At 39.1% G+C, this 19,855-nt stretch overlaps 2 protein-coding genes and 1 pseudogene across 2 annotated transcripts in view; 1 reads left to right on the plus strand and 2 right to left on the minus strand.

Annotated features, from left to right (window-relative positions):
* Positions 1-3,865, plus strand: part of WWC2 (WW and C2 domain containing 2) — a 105,373-nt gene extending 101,508 nt beyond the window's left edge. The window contains exons 22-23 of the mRNA XM_010569984.1: positions 1,530-1,657; positions 3,637-3,865. Of these exons, the coding sequence (XP_010568286.1) occupies positions 1,530-1,657; positions 3,637-3,703 (195 nt within the window). The 3' untranslated portion in view covers positions 3,704-3,865. The remainder of the gene's footprint in view (positions 1-1,529; positions 1,658-3,636) is intronic.
* Positions 3,866-7,206: 3,341 nt separating this feature from the next.
* On the minus strand, positions 7,207-7,870 carry LOC104833416 (annotated as a pseudogene).
* Positions 7,871-9,108: 1,238 nt separating this feature from the next.
* LOC104833374 (claudin-22-like) lies at positions 9,109-9,762 on the minus strand. The gene has a single exon (XM_010569985.1). It carries the CDS (start codon positions 9,760-9,762, stop codon positions 9,109-9,111), a length of 654 nt encoding a protein of 217 aa, XP_010568287.1.
* Between the last annotated feature and the right edge of the window lie 10,093 nt (positions 9,763-19,855).

The raw sequence follows: 19,855 nt of genomic DNA on the forward strand, positions 1-19,855 counted from the left end.
GCACAGATACAGAGATTCCTATCTGGCACTTATTTTTGGCAGATAAGTGCCAGATTTTTGGCACTTACTGAATGTATGACCAATGTATTAGTGTGCTTTTCTGTATTCTATAGAGATGGAGGATTCACTGTCTTCATAAAACACTTGAGAAATATGATGTAAATATAAAACCTGGTCATGTACATAACTTCTCACGTGCATACTCTTAGAGGCATTGGGCTGAAATCAAAGTTTCTCTGAGAGCATCCTGAAAAAAGAGCAGGATTGAAAAAATGAAAAAGGAGTACATAGTAATAGAGAATATGAAAACAAAGAAGTCACCTATGCTGCTAACCTGAAATGCAGTAGTCACAAGAATCTCGTGTATAGTTAGAGAAAAGATAAAATTAGAAAATTTTGAAATATTGTATGTTTAGTGCTTTGATGAAAAATATTAACTAGGGGAGCTGATAAAACATATGGCCAGTGACATATGTAAAATTAAGACACTACCAGTTGTAGATTGCAAATTGCTGTTCACTAACTAATAAGGAAAACAATATTTATAGGTTAATTTCATTTTAAAATCATAGCTATTTTGGAGTTGGGGACTGAAGAAGTTAACAGCAGTATAAGCTGCCTGGATTTTGAGTTGAGTTACTGAAAGGGTGGTGTTCTTTAACGTAAAACACTTCCATCTAAAACACTGGACTGCGTTTCAACAGATAGGGTACCACTACCCTGCTGTGAACAGCAATACTGACATACAGAAATACTGTAACTTAGAAGTGCATATGTAGCTGCTGAACAATATTCACATCAAGAAAGATCCTTAATCTGTTGTTACCACTGGTGTTCTGTTCGCTTGGCTTTTACACCTCTACAATGCAAATGAAAAAAGTGAGTCTTACATGCAAAATGGGTGTTGTGTCATGAATAAAAGCACAAAAGTTCACGAATATTAATATTGCTAACAAGGGCAACAAAACTTGAAAGTTTTGCATGGAGGAGGAAAGTTTCTCAACAAAACTTTGAGAGCATGCCTCCTCTGTTTTTTTTTTTTTTGTCTGTTATTTTAGAGTAGGTATAGGCAACTTTCCTGCGAGCTTTCATTAGGAAATAAAAGTATTTTACGTGGGAAGAGAATCACTGTCTCCCAATTCGAAAAAGGTATTTGGATAGATGACACTTGTTCGTACAAATTTAGGTGTTGTCTAACTATAGCCCTAAGAAATATCTCACCAAAATTTATAACACCTAGTAGCCACCTGTGATGGCATGGGATTTGCTCCATTTATTTTTTTAGGAAAATCTCTGTTACCTTATTTTGCACCCATGGCTTAGGCTTGTGATGTCAGTCTTCTGTCTTGCTGACCCTTTGCATAGAGATTTTCATAGAATCATCTAGGTTGGAAAAGACCTTTAAGATTGAGTCCAGCCGTAAACCTAACACTGCCAAGTGTTTTCCTTGACACAGAAGGATTTGCCATTTCTTTGAAATGAGTAGTTGTTCATTATTAGCAAAACATAGTTATTTTTCCTGTTTACAGGCTGAGCAGTCAAAAGAAGAGCAGAAACAAGGTTTAAGTGCTGAGAAATTGATGAGGAAAGCTTCTAAGGATGTATGCCGGTTGCGGGAGCAGAGCCAGAAAGTGCCACTGCAGGTGCAGTCATTCAGGTATGGCCTGTTCTGCTTTTCATGCTCTTTTCAATGTAGTGAAGTAACATGAAATATTTCCAAATATGATGAGACATGCCCTGTAACATTAATCAAAAATCCACACACCTTTGAATTTGCAAGAAACATCATACATTTCTGACATAGCTCAAAGTTGGAGTTTCAAAGGACCGGGCGTTGGTAACTTGCTCACGTGGCAGTATGTCAGCTGAGCTGTGGTGGTGAGGACGAAGAATGAAAAGTTTCAGACCGCTGTGTGGCATCTGCTGTGGCCAAGCACGTGTGTGACCATTGCCGTGGCTTGCCTCACCCACAGTAGGTTGACAGTGGGCTTTAAGTAATGGGATCTTTTCTGGTGATGGCAGGTGCCTGAAGCAAATCGCCTTATTGTAGTAGAACAGTGTGCATCTCATCAGGAAACTGATTAACCATTGCTTGTGCCTCGCTCAAGACTTATTATTCAAGAAAGATCTTGAATCCCTCCTCCTTTTTCCTTTTGGTTGCGGGAACAGCAACCGATTATATGAAGCAATTAATCAAGTGTTCTTGCTTAGCATAAGCCAGAATGAACACTTGCTATCTCAAACCTTAATTGTAACTGGTCTGAATTCCTAAAAGACTGGACAGTAAGTGGCAGGCTAGCAGCCTGAAGGCCACAGTTCTATATAAACATAATTATAAAACTGGTGATTGAAAAATACAATGCTTACTCTTCCACATAGAAACAGTACTGCAAGCTAATTTAATCTGTTTTGTCACTAACACACATTTTTAAAGTCTGGTTTCTGGATTCCTGTATAGGAAATTTACATCAGCTGCTAACAAGTGTAAGGATTTTTCTCCTTTTTTAACCCAGTCTGGTTTGAGCAGTTTGAGAAATCTATAAGCAAATAGGGGCCTGTGAGGCACATAGATGCAGAATCAAAGCAAGAAAGAAAGGAAGGGGGGTCCTCCGCAATGAAGCATCACAGCTGAGCTATTCATCTTCAGCATGAAATTCAGAGCATCTTCAAACAGTTTTCACTTGCTATGCAAGTCTTGAGAGAGTTTTGATCAGTGCTGGTAATTTAACAGTCATCACAAACAGACTGCTGCCCAAATTTACAGGAACGTGTAATAGTGCTCAAGACACCATTCCCCTGCAAGAAGGGTATCGTAAGACTCCATTCTCCTTTATCTTCTAATCACCACACAACTAGCCAAGGAATCCAGTTTACGTAATTGATTTTGCTCTGAGCTACTGTTTTTGATGGGAACTCGAGTTTCGCCAGTGGAAAACATGGTTTAGTCTACTGGACAAATAGTTACCTCCTCAGGCTGAATTGTACGCGCCCTGCTAGTTGGACTTGTTACAGTGCTGTGGCCTCACACACTAATCACACAGAGGCATTTCTGAAGCTCTCAAAAAGAATGACTCTTCTGAGCTTTAATTTTTTATCCCCCCAATACTTATCATCTGCTTTCTAGGCTGCTGGCAGACAAGCTTGTATAAACTTGTTATGCTTCAGTAATCTCTAAGTTCATAGGAGACAGAAATGGTAACAGCACAGGGGAAGCAACTAGAGAATGGCTTGACAATTCTGCTTCTCTGAGTCTTGCCCAGACCCAATGCTTATACCCCTTGAGTCAGGATAAAATGTTTTATTTTGCCTTTTTGTCGCCCCCACTGAAATATCATCATAGGAAATTCAGTGACTAGATCGATATTTCAGTCTCATCACTGCAGTTATTAATGAAATATTGATTATTTTTTTCTTTTTCAAAATTGGAGCTGCTTTTGACATAAACCTGCCTAAGAAGGGAATAATGTCAGAATGTCAAATTTGTAAATAAATTCACTGTGTGTTTTCCTCACTGTATATTTTCCAAACCTGTATTTTAAAGGAACTATGCTGTAACATGAGCAACCCTACAGCAGATGACATTGGAGTCATGCCATAAATAGTAAAATAATAACTTGTTTTCTTTTCTAATTTCAGGGAGAAGATAGCATACTTCACAAGAGCAAAGATCAGTATACCAGCCCTTCCAGCTGATGATGTATAATTATGCATTTGCATTGAAGTGTTTTTTCTGCTTGTTCATCTCTTTTCAGATGAACTTTGTAGTTCCAGTGACCTGCTTTTAAAAATCTTCTATTTTACATTCACTATTGATATGTTTATTTGTAAAATATAGTGAATTGAATTCTTGTATGCTTAAAAAATGGTAAAAACCCCCAACAACCAGAAAACCAAAGTAGATTAATTTTGGTATACTGATGCTGATATTTTGTACAGTTTGTATGTATTGCATGTGTGTTTTTATTTTGTAAAGATGGAACAAAGGAACAAAGGCAGTACTAAGCATGTATCCTGTTGAACTGCACTGTGTTGAGAAATATTACGTTCAACAGAAGATTGTTTATCTTTTCACTATTTTCATGTGAGCAGACTGTGAAGATGGCTGTTTTGCCATGCGATGTTTTTGTAGAAGAGTGTGACTTTTATAGTTTAAAGTTAACCACAAGCGTAAGCTCCTTTCCAAAACATCAAGGCTGCCTCACAACAGCTGCTAATTAGATTCATCACCCACATTGGAATTTTGTTTCTGAAAACAGATTTCTTCTGTTTTTGTTTTTTAATACTTTGTAGGAAGAAACAGAGTTCAGAGTTTAGTTTTGTGAATGTACAGTACTTTAACCTGCACTAAATGGTTTCTTGCATCTGCGGGAGAGTAAGAAAGGCAAGGCAGACAAGTAACCCTAAAAACTAATTATGAGACTACCAAAAGGGGCAGCTGCTTTCTGAACTGGAAGCTGAATCAAATTCAAAATACCAACATTGACATCGGAATAGTTATATCCACTGTACACTATGTTAATCCTTTGTCCTAGAGGGTATCTTATTGCCAACTAGGAAAACGTAAAAGTGTTTGTTAGGTTTACAAGTATGAAGATGTTTCATTAAAGTATTTTTACCAGAAGAAAAATCTGCCATATACTAACTCAGATATCATAAGTCTTGCTGGTAAGGTAAATCCTTTCTCAAAAAGAAAAGCTCCCAACTAGAAGTCTTCACATATTTCGGTACAATAAATAACATTTTTAAAAATACACAATTGACCCTGTATGCAGTTGAGGGTGCACGGTTTAATAAATAGATGTGAATGGCATGTTTCAAATTTGTCTTACATGAAGCAGCCAGCTAGGAGGAAGCATCAACTTGGATGCATTCTGTAAGAAGTCCAGAACATTAGAGGTAGGTGTTTAAGCAGCCCTGTCTTGGTAAAGCAGTTGGGGTCTTATCTTCTGTGGGTACTGTGTAAGTAGGTGGACATTGCAGAAAACAGAATTATTTCATTTTCTACTTAATATGTTGCACTCAGATGTATTTAATTCACTGGCTAAAGTTTTCTTCCCCAAGCAACAAGCCACATATGCATGGACTTCATCTTTCAAAAGGCTATAATTACTTGGTGAGAAAATGGAAGCAAATATAACTACACTATGGTAGCAGCTGTCTTTGAATTCAAAGTGACAATTCTGTGATGAGAGGTCTGTGTAACACCTAAGGGTTTTCTTATGCACAATACATCAGTTCACTTAAATGTATAGCCAAACATGCTATTTTGGGCAAGATGACTGATTGAACATCCTTTATGAATGCCCCATTTGTTTTTTGTTTCTTGGGTTTGAGATAACATTCGTGTTTGAAAGGTCAATTTAAAAAAAAAAAAAAAAAACAAATCTGGAATTATTTAATGTAGAGGTGAAATGAAGGTTGACAGTTTCAACTTCTCAATTTGATTATATAAGTTGTTTGTAGAATGATGTTTAGAGGTGTACTTTATGATTTTTCTTTTATTTATTTACAGTCTTATTTATGTTCTGTTTAATATAGTTCAGTTCTGGCCATAAAAATATTTGACACTAAGTATGCAATTGTGAAAAATATTTAGAGCTGTCTAAATTCTTGCTAGATTACCTGTTTCTCCTCACATGTTGAATAATTTTTTTTAAAAAGTATTATTGTCTGATTTGTAAGCTTGAGGTGAGGTCAAAATTTAAGTATTGCTGGCTTTAGCTTGCAAATCTCATTTAAAAATGAGAGACTTAAACATATTCATGCTCCTCATTTTCCAAAGTGGTAAAGTTGAACATATTTGTAGGCAGCTTTTAAGAATTTTCTGGGTTTGGAGTTTTGGGGGTTTTATACTGATTCAGATTATTCACACTTGAAACACTCAATAGAATAAGCTAAAATAATACATACAAGTAAACCCCCATCAGTTTAAAATTATAAATACTACTCTTGAAGTGGAATTTACTCTGCACAGCAGGGTATAATGAATGTAATTAGTTCTGTTTCCAGGTACCAATGTCACTGCAGTTGCATATATATCAAAATCTAAATATTACTGGTACAAGAATATTTAGCCAAATGAGCAAAGTTTAGCAGAAATTGTAACAGAACACAAATCAAATAATTTTAAGATTTTTTTTTTTTTACTATTGCTATGTTTATACTGTATTAAATATCAAATGCTCAGGACTGAACTAAATATTTAATCAGGTTATATTCTGAATGTGTTTCTGTTCTAATTTTGTCTGTAAGAGTATGCAAGTGCATCACATAGATTAACTTGTCTCTGCACTTTCCATGTGTTTCAGTGATTGGAAAATACATTTTTTAACAAAGCTCTTTTCCAGACCAGTGTTTGATTTAATTCTTTTATTGCTGTTTTATGTCTTTATATGCTCTTTGCAGAAACAGATGGCTGCTACAGCTTTGTCAGTGTAAAATCATTGCCATTTCTAGAAAGTTCACATCAATCACTGACAAGTCTTAGGATGAGTTATATAGAAACTGATTCATATACTCTGTTAGTTCTTCATATTCATGAAGTAAAAGCTACAATAGCAATGAACATGGTCAACTCTCCACTGGACAACATCTCATTATTATTCAGAAATACTGGCTTTCCTTAGAGAGAGATTGTGCAGGGATATGTTCAATCATTCTCTCTCTCTCTCACACACACACACAATGGAGGATCTTGCATTACATGACACTATGTCTGAGAACATTTAGTTTCCTGTAAATGATACAAGTCCAGGGAACTTCATTCAGGGTTGTACTGTATTAGGTTTTTGTAATGTATGTTGAACTGACACTACAAACTTTCAGGACTTAAACTAATATTTTTGTAAAAAAGACATTGTTCAAAGCAGCCCTAGTAAGCATTCAGCCATTTAAAATATGGTCAAGTCTCTGTGCATGCCTAGAGATTAAAAATTTTATACTCACTTATCCTAAAAAAAAAAAAAAAAAAACAACAAAAAAAAAAAACAACATCTGCAAGTGATCAGATTTTGGAGAAATACAGTGGTGACTTAAATCTGCATAGCTCATCAATTAATGTTAATTAAAATTGAAGGTAAGTAGTGATTAAAGGAAACTACTTTGTAAGAAGCAATCCCCCCACCCTGATCTTGTAAACAGTAACCTGTCTGTTCAGCAGACCTTTCTTACTGTTATGCAAGAGTAAGAAATCTGAAAACCTGATGTCTACCCTTTTAAAAGTCTTCTGTTTCCGGTTTCCAGATGTTGATGGGTGTCTTGCATATCTGCCATTGCATACTGCTCTGGTAATGGATGGTCAGATGATAAGCAGATTGTGGAGAGGAGTAGAGATCCTCCTAGAATTATAAAAAATCCACCAAACCAACCACTGAACAGTGCATCCCCTACTTCCCATCTGGGCACAATCTCTGGGATGTCTTCATCCTAAAATTCCTGGATTATAGTATGGGCAACCCAAGAAACAGGGACTAGGGCCAGAACTCCAGCCATCCACAGGAGTATTCCTCCAAGTAGTAACAGCTGTTTCTTCAGCTTCTGCTCTGTATCCTCCACCTTTAGGCAGTCCAAACCAAGACTAGAGATCACACAAGGCTCAGAAGTCCTAGCCCATTTGATGTAGATACTAAAGTCCTGGAAATCTTGAATTCTAGAGGCGAAACCAGTAAAGAATCAAAATCTTTACACAGTGTTCCTCCTACATCTTGGACTACACAGGTTTGCCAGAGTCCCATGGTCCAAAGCTCCAGTACATTTAAGTCTAAGTTGAGATTTTTCCAGTCTGATAAATACAGGTACCAGTTAAAACCCATCCTAGTACAGACAACAGAAATCCAGCTAACTGTAGCCTGTGCCTGTGGACCGAGTTCATTTTTAACACTCACAGAAGCTCTAAACCACTCACTTTTGCGGACACTGTTCAATTCTTTGTCATACTGAACATAAACAAAAGTTAAAACACTGCTTTATAAAGCATGAAGTACTCCTCCCCCTCCTGCTTTGTGGTGCCTGGTTCCACCTGCAGTGTTTGGGGGACAGGGAAGTAGTGTGGTAAACCAGTAGCTGAAGGGTGTGGCCACAGCTGGGCTCACCTTTCATTAGTTTTGGGGTTTTTTTTTAAGAAAAGCATATATTTTGCTTTCCATCAGTCTGCTAAAGCCTTACAACAGTTCTGCTAGATTTGGCATCTCACAGTTTGTTTTTAAATTAAGTTTTAATACCACATTGGTACATTTCTACTTAGAGCAAATGAAGCTGTCTGCTTTGTGGCCAGTTAAATATCATTTGTTTAAAGTCCAGGGTTACCCGTTCAGAGCAACATGTTGCTGTAAGTGAATGGAGCTTAAGGAGCCTTTGATGGGATGCATGCCTCAATACCTGTATCGGAAGAAAATTGTGTATTTTTTAAAGCAGCATTTCTCAGCCCATATTTGGTGCATAAAGTATGCAGGTGCCGGAAACACTTCGAATAACTCCTATGGGCAGCTTAATGTGCTAGACTGGGAAAACACAATTTACTTACTGGGTATGAAGCACCTACCCTGTAACACCCCATGCACAAAAAGACATCTGCAAAGCTTGCTAGAATTTCAGAAACCTACAGTTTCCTTAGCACAACAATTTCCAAGTACACAGAAAAACAATTTGATGCAATGCATGTATTTAGACTGTTCCGGATGTAAAAACACAAGTCTGTACGTCACTGCATTAGGCAAGTGGAAAATTGCAACAGGGAATCAAGCTTTGAGGCTCATTTAATTGGTTGTGTATGAAAGGGAAGCATATTTTGGTTAAAAGCCAAGCTGTAAGAGAACATGCATATTCATTTTCAGGATTTTACAGTGCACTTGAGAAAGCAAAAGCACCTTTTCTGCATAGTCTATGAAAACTTCAGCATTCTGCTGTGAAACAAAGTTTTAAACAGGTGAGAAAGCAGGTGAGAAAACACACCATCTTCCAATACCAGTTATGGAAAAAAACAGACATAAGTTTAGGAAATCAGCTAAGTAACAAAGAGTCCTTTGAATTACTACTGGAACAAGCTTCTGGCTTGCGCTAGGGTTTGAAAAAGATAGGGCAGTCTTTCTGTGCTGTTTAAAACCTTCCATTTTAAGGCCTAGTTTCAGTTTCCACATGTTGACACTGATCTTGGTGTTCTGGTACTGCGTAATGGACCGAAGATGGATGGACTTCAGTTGAACAGATTGTGCAATTGAGTAGGGATCCTCCTAATATAAGACAAAATCCAGCAAGCCAGCCAACAAATAACGCTTCCCCAAAATCCCACCTGGGAACAATATCTGGTATATTCTCATCCCAGAATTCCTGGACTGTGGAATGGGCAACCCAAGAAACTGGGACAATAGCTGTAATCCCCGATATCCAGAAGAGCAATCCTCCAAACAGCAACAGCCGTTTCTTTTGTTCCTGTTGTCTTTCACCAATTTTCAAACAGTCCAACCCAAATCCTGAGAGCAAGAGGCCCAAAAACCCCAATCCATTGGAAAAAAACATCAAAATCCTAGAAATCCTGAGCTCTGGAGGCAAAGCTAGGAAAGAATCGAAGTCCTTGCACTGCATTCCCCCTTCTTCCTGGACAACACAAGCTTGCCAGAGTCCCATGGTCCAGATCTCCAGTTCATTCAGTTCCAAGTTAAGATTTTTCCATTGGGGTAAATAGGTAGTAAGACAGGATAGGACCCATCCCAATAGAGAGACTAGTATGCCACTTAATTGCATCATTGGTCGATAGACCAAGGCCATTATAAGAGCACAGTCCTAAAAGCCTGAGGAGGAAGGTCTCCCCAGCAGTTCTGTAACAACTGCTACCTTGAGTGATGGTGGAAGCTATGATGATTTTAGTTCTCTGCTGCCCCAAATATAAGCCCTTGCTATTAACCCTTTGTAAGCTCTGAAACACTTTTTTGTTCTTCACGCATATAAAGTTTCACATAAAGGACGAAGGACTTCACTAAACCATGAGTTAGGCTTTCCGATAAGGATTTGATCCGTTACCTTCCAATTTGCTTGGTAAAATTATATCCCAATGCCTGATGATTACAAGCCTGAGGATGAACAAAGAGGGCTCTATGACCCCTCACCCTAAAACACAACAGAAATCTTTGTACTTCAATACGGATTAATTAGATTTTAAGTGGTGATAAAAAGTCAGCTCTGTGTGCAACAGGACTTCATTGTAATAGCTAAATTTGAGATTTCAGGGATGTAAATCAAGGCCTTGTAAAGAAAGGTAGACTGTTTGCCTATAATCTTTATTCTTAGACTTCCTCAACATACATAATGGCTTATCTTCCACTGCCCTGTTTTATGTCCCCAGCACTGTAAAAGACGCTTTGTAAAAGATCCTATGGTTCACATTTTCTACATTCATTTCTCTTAAAGTGGGCTTTGTTTTGACTGACTCTTAAGGGGAAAAGGAGACGGGTATGGTGAAAGTACCATAGAGAGTGAAATCTTAGACATCCCTCCACCATAATAAACCCAGGCAGATCATCAGCCAGCGTAAACTTTACCTGCCCCAGCACTTCAGCAACACCACGGTAGCAGCTTACACCATCTCAGAGTGTCCCCTTTCCTAGTGCCCACGTCCCAGATGGCACAGAGTGTATACCCTTAGTGTCTAACAACATTTGGCACTCAATGCTCCCAGGGCCAGGAATGCCTAGTACCTTTCTGATCAAAGCAAGACACCATTATGCCATTACCCCATTAGGAAACCCTGCTTTTTTCCTGCTCTCATGTCAGCTACGCTTGTGCTTGTCTACAGGGTCAGCAAGGAGAACATTTGTCTGCTATTCCCCTCCACAGCTGTAACAGCACAGCCTGTACGGGAAGGAGCTGAGCAGTGTGAACACATGCACACGTGTATGACCCAGAGATGCTTTCCAGTCTTTCTTGACTTCATTTCCTAGATATGATAATGTACTCATCTGCATATTCGAATTCTCAGTTGCTCGAAACAGGTTATCAGGTTATAGAAAAACATAACATTGCTTTTGAAGATTTTCAAAATCCTGAAGGGTATCATTAAGAAATTTCACTATGAGATCTTCTTCATTTCTGTATTGGATCTTAATTTCTAAACCTCGTTTTTTTCCTGTCACAAGCTGTGAAGAGCCAACAGAAGGAAAGATGATCAATTTCCCTTTTGCTTGTGTACCAACCCAGTCCAACGGCTTACATCTGGTCAAAAAATTACCATGGACAAGAGCAGGAATCACCAAGGATATTCATTACTGACAACACTGCGAACAAATTGATGCAAGCAAGGCTCTAACTTTGGCCATCCACTTAGTAACAGAATCAAAAAGACTAACCCTGAATTCATTCAAACTCCAGATTGTGTTTTCAGATTTGGCAGTGTCGTTTCTCTCCCCTTTCTCTGTTCAGAGCAAGAATGCTAGTTCTGGAAATCATCATGACATTCAATGAGAAACTCCATAATGCCATTTGAATAATTTTTTTCAGATAAACAACTACACTCCAGGAGTGCTTCTGCTCATTCAGGGGCTACATGCTTATTTGACTTTAAAATCATGGTTACTGCCAGACTGTTAGTGAAAGCCTGTTGCGCTTCTCTTGTCTGTGAACATTTAACATCATCTCTTAACTCCAACAGTCAATACATCATGAAAGCACAAGATCAGGCATGTGAAGTCCATTCATTTTGCTAATGTTGACCACAGCTGGAGCAGTATGCCAGCCTTTAAATTTTAGCAATCACAAGCATTCAGACTGCAGCATCAGTAAGATCTGCCAATTAAGTTCTGCAACTTACTATTAAACATGCGCTAACCTAGAGCAAGCAAAGCTTCCTTGTACTATCCTGTGCAAGATTATAAAAGAATCCTTGTTCTTCCAGTGGAGGAAAAAAAAAAAAGAAAAAGACTTGCCTTGTCAACAGGATAACAAGGTCTGAAATGCCTTTACTTGGAACTTACTGATCTTACAAAAATCTCAGCAAACCCACAAACAAAAAGAGATCTTCCAGCTGAACTGAGATACGTAAATTCTTGGGTCAGTAACTGCCTTAGCCCTATCTCCCTTGTCCTTCTTTCACACTTTTCCTCCCCACCGTTCTTTCTTTCTTTCTCAAACATCTAAAAATGTCTCATTCCCAGAATAATTTTATTTTGGTAGACTTCTGCCTACACAGAAAGTAACATGTCAGAGTTACTGCAAAGTCTAAGAGCTAGAATTGGGCTCCCATCAGTTTCTGCCCTACTGCTCAGGGTAATTTGAAACATAAACCCAGGGTGCACTGTTACATTACCATGACAAAAAACATCTGCCGACATCTGCACCGCCTGAAACAACAGATCATCTCAAGGGGTTTCAGTGGAGATGGCCACTGCCCCCCAAGCTGGTGGGGCAGGGAAGCTGCCTGCCAGGGACCTCCCCAGCCACTGCCACGGGGCCCATGCACAAGTGAGCTGCTCCAGGACAACTCTGCCCCTTCTCCTTGCCGTGCTCGCCTTAGCAGCCTCTGCAGCGAGGACTGTGCTTGTCTAACACACGCTTGTCTGGAAGAAAAGGAAGAGCAAGTACAGCTATCACCAACCAGTGTGCTTTCAGGTAAGGAAGGTGAGGATGAATTTAGGTGGGGTTTCGACTGGGTTTAGAGCTCCCCCCCCCCCCAACTTTAAAACCCGATGTATGTAACATTCAGGGATACCATCCTACAGAGGCTTAAGCAGCTAAAATAATCTCAGCATATGAGGAACTGAGCTGCAGAGAAGAGAGATTTCTGGTCCCTTTGCCAGAATGAGCAGAAGCCAGCAGAGACTCTCCAGAGCATCAGCCCCCCTGAAGCCAGGCACTTGCCACAGACACACAGATTGGGACATCTTCACGTGCTGCTGTTGCCATTTGACTGTTTCAGCAGCCAGTTCTGTGAGACACTGAGCTTTTGTAACTCTCATTACAGACAATGCCCACGAAGAACACAGCACACGTCACGATCAGGTTTCTACAGTTTCAGTAATACTGTTTAAAGCCTCAGAGATCACATCATTCATTCAAACTAACTCCAAGCATCATTTTGCAAACTGATTTTGACTAGACTAAAGCAGAATGGGAGTGGTCAGCATGCATATAATTTCATGCAGGCAAGTGCATTAGATTTTTACTCCGCATAAAACCATTTCAGGCTGAACACAAGGATTCTGAATCTTATTGCAAGTAATACGTATTTTCTTTAAAAGATTTAGCACTACACTAACTCTTCTGGGAACCTCCACGGCCAGAGATAGATACTCTAATACTTTACCCCCTGCAAAGAGTATTAGGGAATTGTTGTCTTTACACAGCTCTGCAGCCCATGCAATTATCCAAAAGTTTTTTGTTCAGCATAAGTGGAAAGAAATATCAGGTGCGGCACTTTGGGAGCTGATTAGGCAATTTAATCCCACAAAAGCAGTCAGTGTATTACATGAGACTGACTCTTTCCTATGCTTTCAGTTCCTATGCTTTCAGTTCTTTTGTAAGACATAAGCATGTTCACATTGTGGTCTTGTTTATTCTCCTCCAGTGGTCCAAAAGTGTGCTCATCTGTGAAGTACAATTGTGTCCAACAACGTTCCCCAGACACTACCATAATTTTTGCTAATCTGAAGATAGTCACAAAGTTCCCTAAATATTTTTCATTGCTCATTTAAATATCTAGTATTTTCATGAATCATTCACAGGTCTCTCTTATTTTTAGATTTCCATCTTGTAGATACATATGCAAAAGATGGAAATAAGAATCAGTGTATAGATTTTCTATAACTGAATTTTAGTTACAGCCAGTAAAACATAGCTGCTGTCAGAAGTTGGCACGGTAGTGCCTTCAGCATCTTACTACAAGTGAGTTCATTCATTCAGCTTAGCAGTCTTTTGCTTTCCACCTTATTGCCTGAACTAGAAGTTGTGGGAGTTAGCGTTTTCTTACCCAACTAAGAACCCATTTCTTTGTGATGCTGGAGCATCTTTTGCATATCCAATGTGCCCTTCAGTGAAACCAATAGAAACATCGAGCAAAGAACACAACCCATACTTCTACCCATATTGAGTTACTCTAGTCTGCATTTAAGTGAACTTTGACAAAAATAATTATTTTTATTGGTAGATCCTAAAGTTTCAGGGTGCTTCAGAGAGCATCACAGTAGAGAGAGGTTGACTTGTCCCTGAATAATTATCTGTGTGTCTCCAACCACTGAGACACATAAACTTTGCAACAGAGTGACAGGAGGTACATTCTGGCCTGCTGATGAAGTGGACTGATCTGAATTTTATTTATTTATTACTAAAGTTATTATGGTTCTTCTGCTGTTTGATTTCCTCCTTGTTTCCCCCATTGAAATTACAGTGCCACATTAGACACAGCCTCACACAGAGCTGGACGGTTAGGTGTAGTGGTCATGTGAGAAGTCCAGTGAATCAAACTGACACAACATCCACAAATACTCCATACTCCGGTGGCACTGGTTGTTATACACCTGCTTGAATTATAGTGCAATCCACAGCAGCAACCCCTAATTATGGACACTTAGAGGCCACTGTGAAAGCAGGGAAGAGAGGCAGCATGGAAAGGGATACACTGGTGATGAAGATAATGACAATTTCCATTTTGGAACGGGAAAAGAGAGTAAATTTTAAACACGCACACAGAGTTAGCTCATGGTGTCATTACACTTTCATAAAACATCTAACTCAATATTTCGAGGTGATGATTTATGAGACTACATTATTTGTTTCTGTATTACATCTGAAGATAGTGCCTCTCAGTGAATGCTAGGATACTGCTGGAGCAAAGAAGTCACAAAGCAAACAACTGAACATTTTGTGGAATGTTACAGCAGAAGGGCACAGTCCAGCAGAGACAAAGCAAATCGTCATGAAGACCGTATCACCTCTTCTGATCCACCCTCCCTGACACAGGCAGAGAATACACCCCAGCAGTACAGCCACTGCTGATGATTTTACACCGCTGTCGTACCAGGGCCGGCATGCAGAGAGCACGGCAAACCTGGGGTGAGGGCAGCAGTGGAAGGTGGGATCTCAGCAAGCACATGCCACCTCAGCACCTTCAGAAGAGCCAGGAAGGGGCTACAGAACCTTCTGATGTGAGGAAAAAGGCACAGCCATCACTGGCCTTCTGAATAGGACCTCCCTCTTCAAATGGGCACATTCCCAACTTTTCACTATTGCAAGGACTGCCCAACCCTGCATACCTTCCCTCTTCAAACACTGGATGTAATTCATTAAGCAACTTTAACAAGAGCCTATTATGTATGCAAAAGAAATGTACTTCTGGGAGTGAAAGACCTTGCAAACAGTTTCACTTCTGTAAGATTAACAAAAGCTTGAAATAAGATGTCATGTAGGATTAGTGGCAGTTGGACAAGATCTAGAAGGGAAAGGCACTGAAAGAGTTAAGCACAGCAAGGTGAAACTGCCTATTTCTGCTTTAGGGACTTATTCAAAAGATTGAAATGAGAGAGGGTAGATTTGCCATCCTTATACTGTAAGAATAAAGAATGCTTTAAGGCTCAGTACTTCAACCTTTGCAAAAACTTTTCCATCACCATCCCAATCCAGACTTCAAAGTGAGGGTTGACTGGGTTAGAAAATTAGCCTTATTCTTCAGGGAACTTTTTCTGATGTACTGTCAATACAGGAGATTACTGTAAGTATGAAAACTCATGTCACTTAAACAGTGATTGGAATGTGATTTCCTTGAATGGTGGAAGTCTAAGAAATTAATTTCTGAGCTGTGAAATGTGTAGGCTTCTTTATCATTATCCATCCCTTATTATGAGATTCTGGTTTAATAGAGTGTTACACATATATATTTCTATAATGCTCTTCATCTAACACCTGCAAACAATTATTATAATAAGCTTTCTCTCATTCCTTAAGACATGTTTCTTATTATCAGTAAACTTACGAGAAATTATTTGTAGTACCCAAGTTGAACCTACATGGGGAATTGTTATTGCATGACAATAGGGATTACAAAGATAATAGGAACTTGTTAACCATAAATTAGAAGACTGCACATACCTTTTAACATCAGGCTAGCCAGAGTGTGAAATGAGCCGTGAGAATTTCTGACAAGTGAAGGAAGTGTGGGGCACCTGTGGCGTTTTGCTCATCTGCCATAATTGAGATTTGGGGGGAAGGGAGAAAAGAAGCTGAACAAATTTATGGTAGTCATTTGAAATACGATTGTTCTTCAGATTCTAGTGGGTTAAACTGTTTTAGTATTTTACCTTTTAAGGTGCAGGGAACTAGGAGATGCAGAAAGGAAAGGTCTTTCCTAGCAAGCAACTGTTCTCTCTAATGTTGCAGATCCTTTCAGCTTAAGAAAAAAAAAAACTATCCAGCTTTTCTTCCCTCCTAGGTTTTAACCAGGATTTAAATATCCCCCCTACAACTGAAATCTAAGCAAGCTTATAGTTTAAAGAGTTCATGACATCCTGCCATTAACAAATTAAACAACTAACATTTGTCAGTATTAGTTAAAACTTAAATATATGCCTTACTGTCATCTTAATCCCTGCCCCTTTTCTACCCCCTCTCACCTTCCCTACTTTAAATCAAAAAAGCTGAAAGGCCTCTACCCTTCAGGGGGACAGTGAGGAGGGAGTCAAGTAGAGATGCCTATGGCTGCTCCTGAGGAAGGGACAGGTGCAGGGAGAGGAGGAGGAACAGCAGTTTCCTCCCTTTGCTTTCCCCTGGCCCTTCCACCAATTGTGGCCACCCAGCAGCATCCTCACATGTCGAATACTGCCTGCAGAGGTGAAAAGTATAATGCATAGAATCCACTAACACATCTAATTCCTGAGGTATTGCAAAATACAGGATAGATGAGATGAGTGAGACTGCAGGAGTTCTAATTAATTCTGCGTCAGTAAACTGAGATAATGCCAGCCCTTGTTCAATATCAACCCAGAGAAAGAGAACTGCTGAAGACTTCTAATATCATGCCTCTGCAATAGTTACGTGATAGTTATTTCTGTTTTAACTAATTGATGATGACTGCATATTGGAAAGGTACTAAGTATCTTCTGCAAAGTATCGCACACTTTCTAAACACACTTACATAGAGGTGAGGGCTACCTCCATACCATGGATTCAAACACTTTAACAGAGAATGATTTATCCTAAATGAAAGACAGTGAAGAGGCTTAGGTTCTGACTGCAAGAAAACAATTGTGAAAATGATTACAATTGGTATTTCCCAATTTAAAGATAACCTCTGTTCACTCGAGCAGACATCTGCTTTGAATTCTTTGGTCAGTCACAAGAATCTACTTTTTCTTTTACCTAGTACCCAGAAAAAGATAATGGGAAAGTGACCATTCTGCAATATACTCAAGGCTTTGTATTATTTTGTACAAAATCCTATGTAGACAAAAGGTAGCAACTGCATGAATTAAAGGAATGTATAAAGACAATGCAGACATACACATTACTGAGCTTGGTATACATTTGCAAAGCTACATTCACTAATACAAGAATGGCAGTACTAGGTCAGGCCAAGCCAAGCCAAAAGTTTATCTAGCCCAGCAGGAAAAGAATATAACAACATAATAAGGATAGATTGATAATGTCTCCATCCTACAGTGTAAAGAGCCCTGAGCCTGGACTTTAAGTCTACATCATCAGGTTTAGTAGCCTTAGATGGACCAGCCCTTCCCCTAAAGCATACACTTGCTGCACCCAAAGCACCTTACAACAATAACTTCCACAATTTAATTTTGCCTTGCATCATTTTATCCCCTGTAATTACAAACTCACCGCTAGATCATTTTATCTACTAGTCCCTAGTTTTTATGTGATGTTCACTATTCTTCCTAAGTGTCTATCTCAAAACTATTCTTTTTGGTATATACCTCTTTAACATCCTTATGCAGAGGTCTTGTCCATGCTAAAAGATCCTAGCTTATTATATATACAATTATCTCTAAACAGATGAAAGAGTGGTGATCCTACCTTCCCACCGTCAGGGTTCAATACAGTGTACATGCTATCATTCCATAAGAGAATTAATGTGGGAAAATAAACCTCTCTTCTTTCACACCACTAGCAGCATGATTGTCATAGTTATGTTCCTGTTCACCATACACTTTAGGACAAAAAAGAATTCGTTAAAATCTTTCCTGAAGTTGGAAATATTGTGAACAGAACCATCTTGTTGGTATATTGGTATCTGCATTTTGCCATTTTTGGAAAGTAAGAACTCTAACCCAAGAAATAAAATGGAAAAAAATGAATTCTCTCAACGGTAGTCTGACTGAAATCTAGTATCTTCCACTGTAAGATATGATCCAAAAATGGTTTTTTGTTTTTGTTTTTTTTTAAATAGGAAGGATACACTCCCAAGTGGATGTACAAGTGAGTTTCCTGTAATACACTGCCAGATGCACAGATGGTGTGAGATTGGGAAAGTGCTCCTGGCACCAAGTGTATGATGATTTTCATAAAGTATAGGTTCAGTGGTTGGGAGTAATGCATCTGTATTCATGTGAAAGCCCTTTATGCTACATCATACTATCATGCTTTCTCATTACCTAATTATCACTTCTCTGCAGGACAACAATCACAGAATTTGCTGCTATTGTGGTAGAGGGAAAAATGGGGCATTATATGCCTCGAGGAGTGCAAGTGAACTTCTCTCTCTGACCCCTATGTCCAGTTACATTAACCACAGCCCACAGGAACACCACTGACAGCAGGGTGCAGAAATATTTTTAACCTGAGGAGTTTCCCCACAAAGGTGGAATAAAATTACATGTAGTTTCCACATAAATTGAAAGAAGCATTAAAAGTAATTTTTGTCTGTCTTTTTCTTAGAAGACAAAACAAAGCAAGCCTAGACTAATAGACAGTTACTTAGCTTTTCTTTCAAAATGTCTGCTGACAGAAAAACCACAGCATTCCTAAGCAACCTGTTCTAATGAAGCACTGGAATACAGATCATATTTCCTAAGGCCATGTTCTCATTCTCCCCTTTTGTCCTCCTTTCTTGAGCAATAGCACCTAGCAGTTAATGTCACAGAGACAGGCACTATCTGCTCTTACAAACAACATTCCTCTTGTTGCAATCCCTAAAAGGAAGTAGCTTGTTGTTGTTGACGCCATCATTAAATCACATTTGGTTTATGATTTGCTATAATTTTAAATTCTGTTACGATGTTGACATTCCTTGCAGCGCACACACATCCTGTCTTCTGATGATGTTGAGAGGACAAGGACCTTTCCCAGCTGCTAGCACATGTATGGAAGAAGATGGGGGCTGACAAGCATTCCCCTTCTTCTACTCCCTGCTAGATATGATGGAGAACATGCATGTGTCTCTCCATGTAGCCCTGACAGAAAAGCCTTTGTCTCTCACCTCTGCAAGTGGTTTGCTTTCAGAGATGTTTGATCGCTGAGCTCTCTGCTGAACTCTTATTACACCTCCACAAATGCAAGAGAGAGGCAGCCTTTTTCAGATTTCTGAATCAGAATCAAACTACATCCAAATTGTGAAAGGCTGGAAGTGGGATGACTTGAGGAAAGGGTAGGGAAAGGATATAGCTTGGGAACATCTTGTTAAAGATCTGAAGCTCAGTTCCCGAATACTGTGCCCACATGAGGCATATTGCGTATCAGAGAAAAGGGGAGTCAGTATGTAGCTTTGGCGCTTTCTCCCTCTTAATTACAGAACAGTCACATCTCTTGGATTATTTTCTAGGGCACAGAAAACCTTAGTGTGCCCAAATCATCTCACAGCTACCACGCAGAACATTTATCTTTCTTGTCATCAGACCGTGTTCCACAAAACATAGCAAATAAACTGGCTTCT

This window comes from Haliaeetus leucocephalus, unplaced genomic scaffold (genome assembly GCF_000737465.1).
Source record: "Haliaeetus leucocephalus isolate CR32 unplaced genomic scaffold, Haliaeetus_leucocephalus-4.0 Scaffold284, whole genome shotgun sequence".
Classification (NCBI taxonomy): Eukaryota; Metazoa; Chordata; class Aves; order Accipitriformes; family Accipitridae; genus Haliaeetus; species Haliaeetus leucocephalus.

Excerpts from the sequence above, each read along its gene's own strand:
- LOC104833374 (XM_010569985.1), bottom strand. The coding sequence starts at position 9,762 with ATGGCCTTGGTCTATCGACCAATGATGCAATTAAGTGGCATACTAGTC.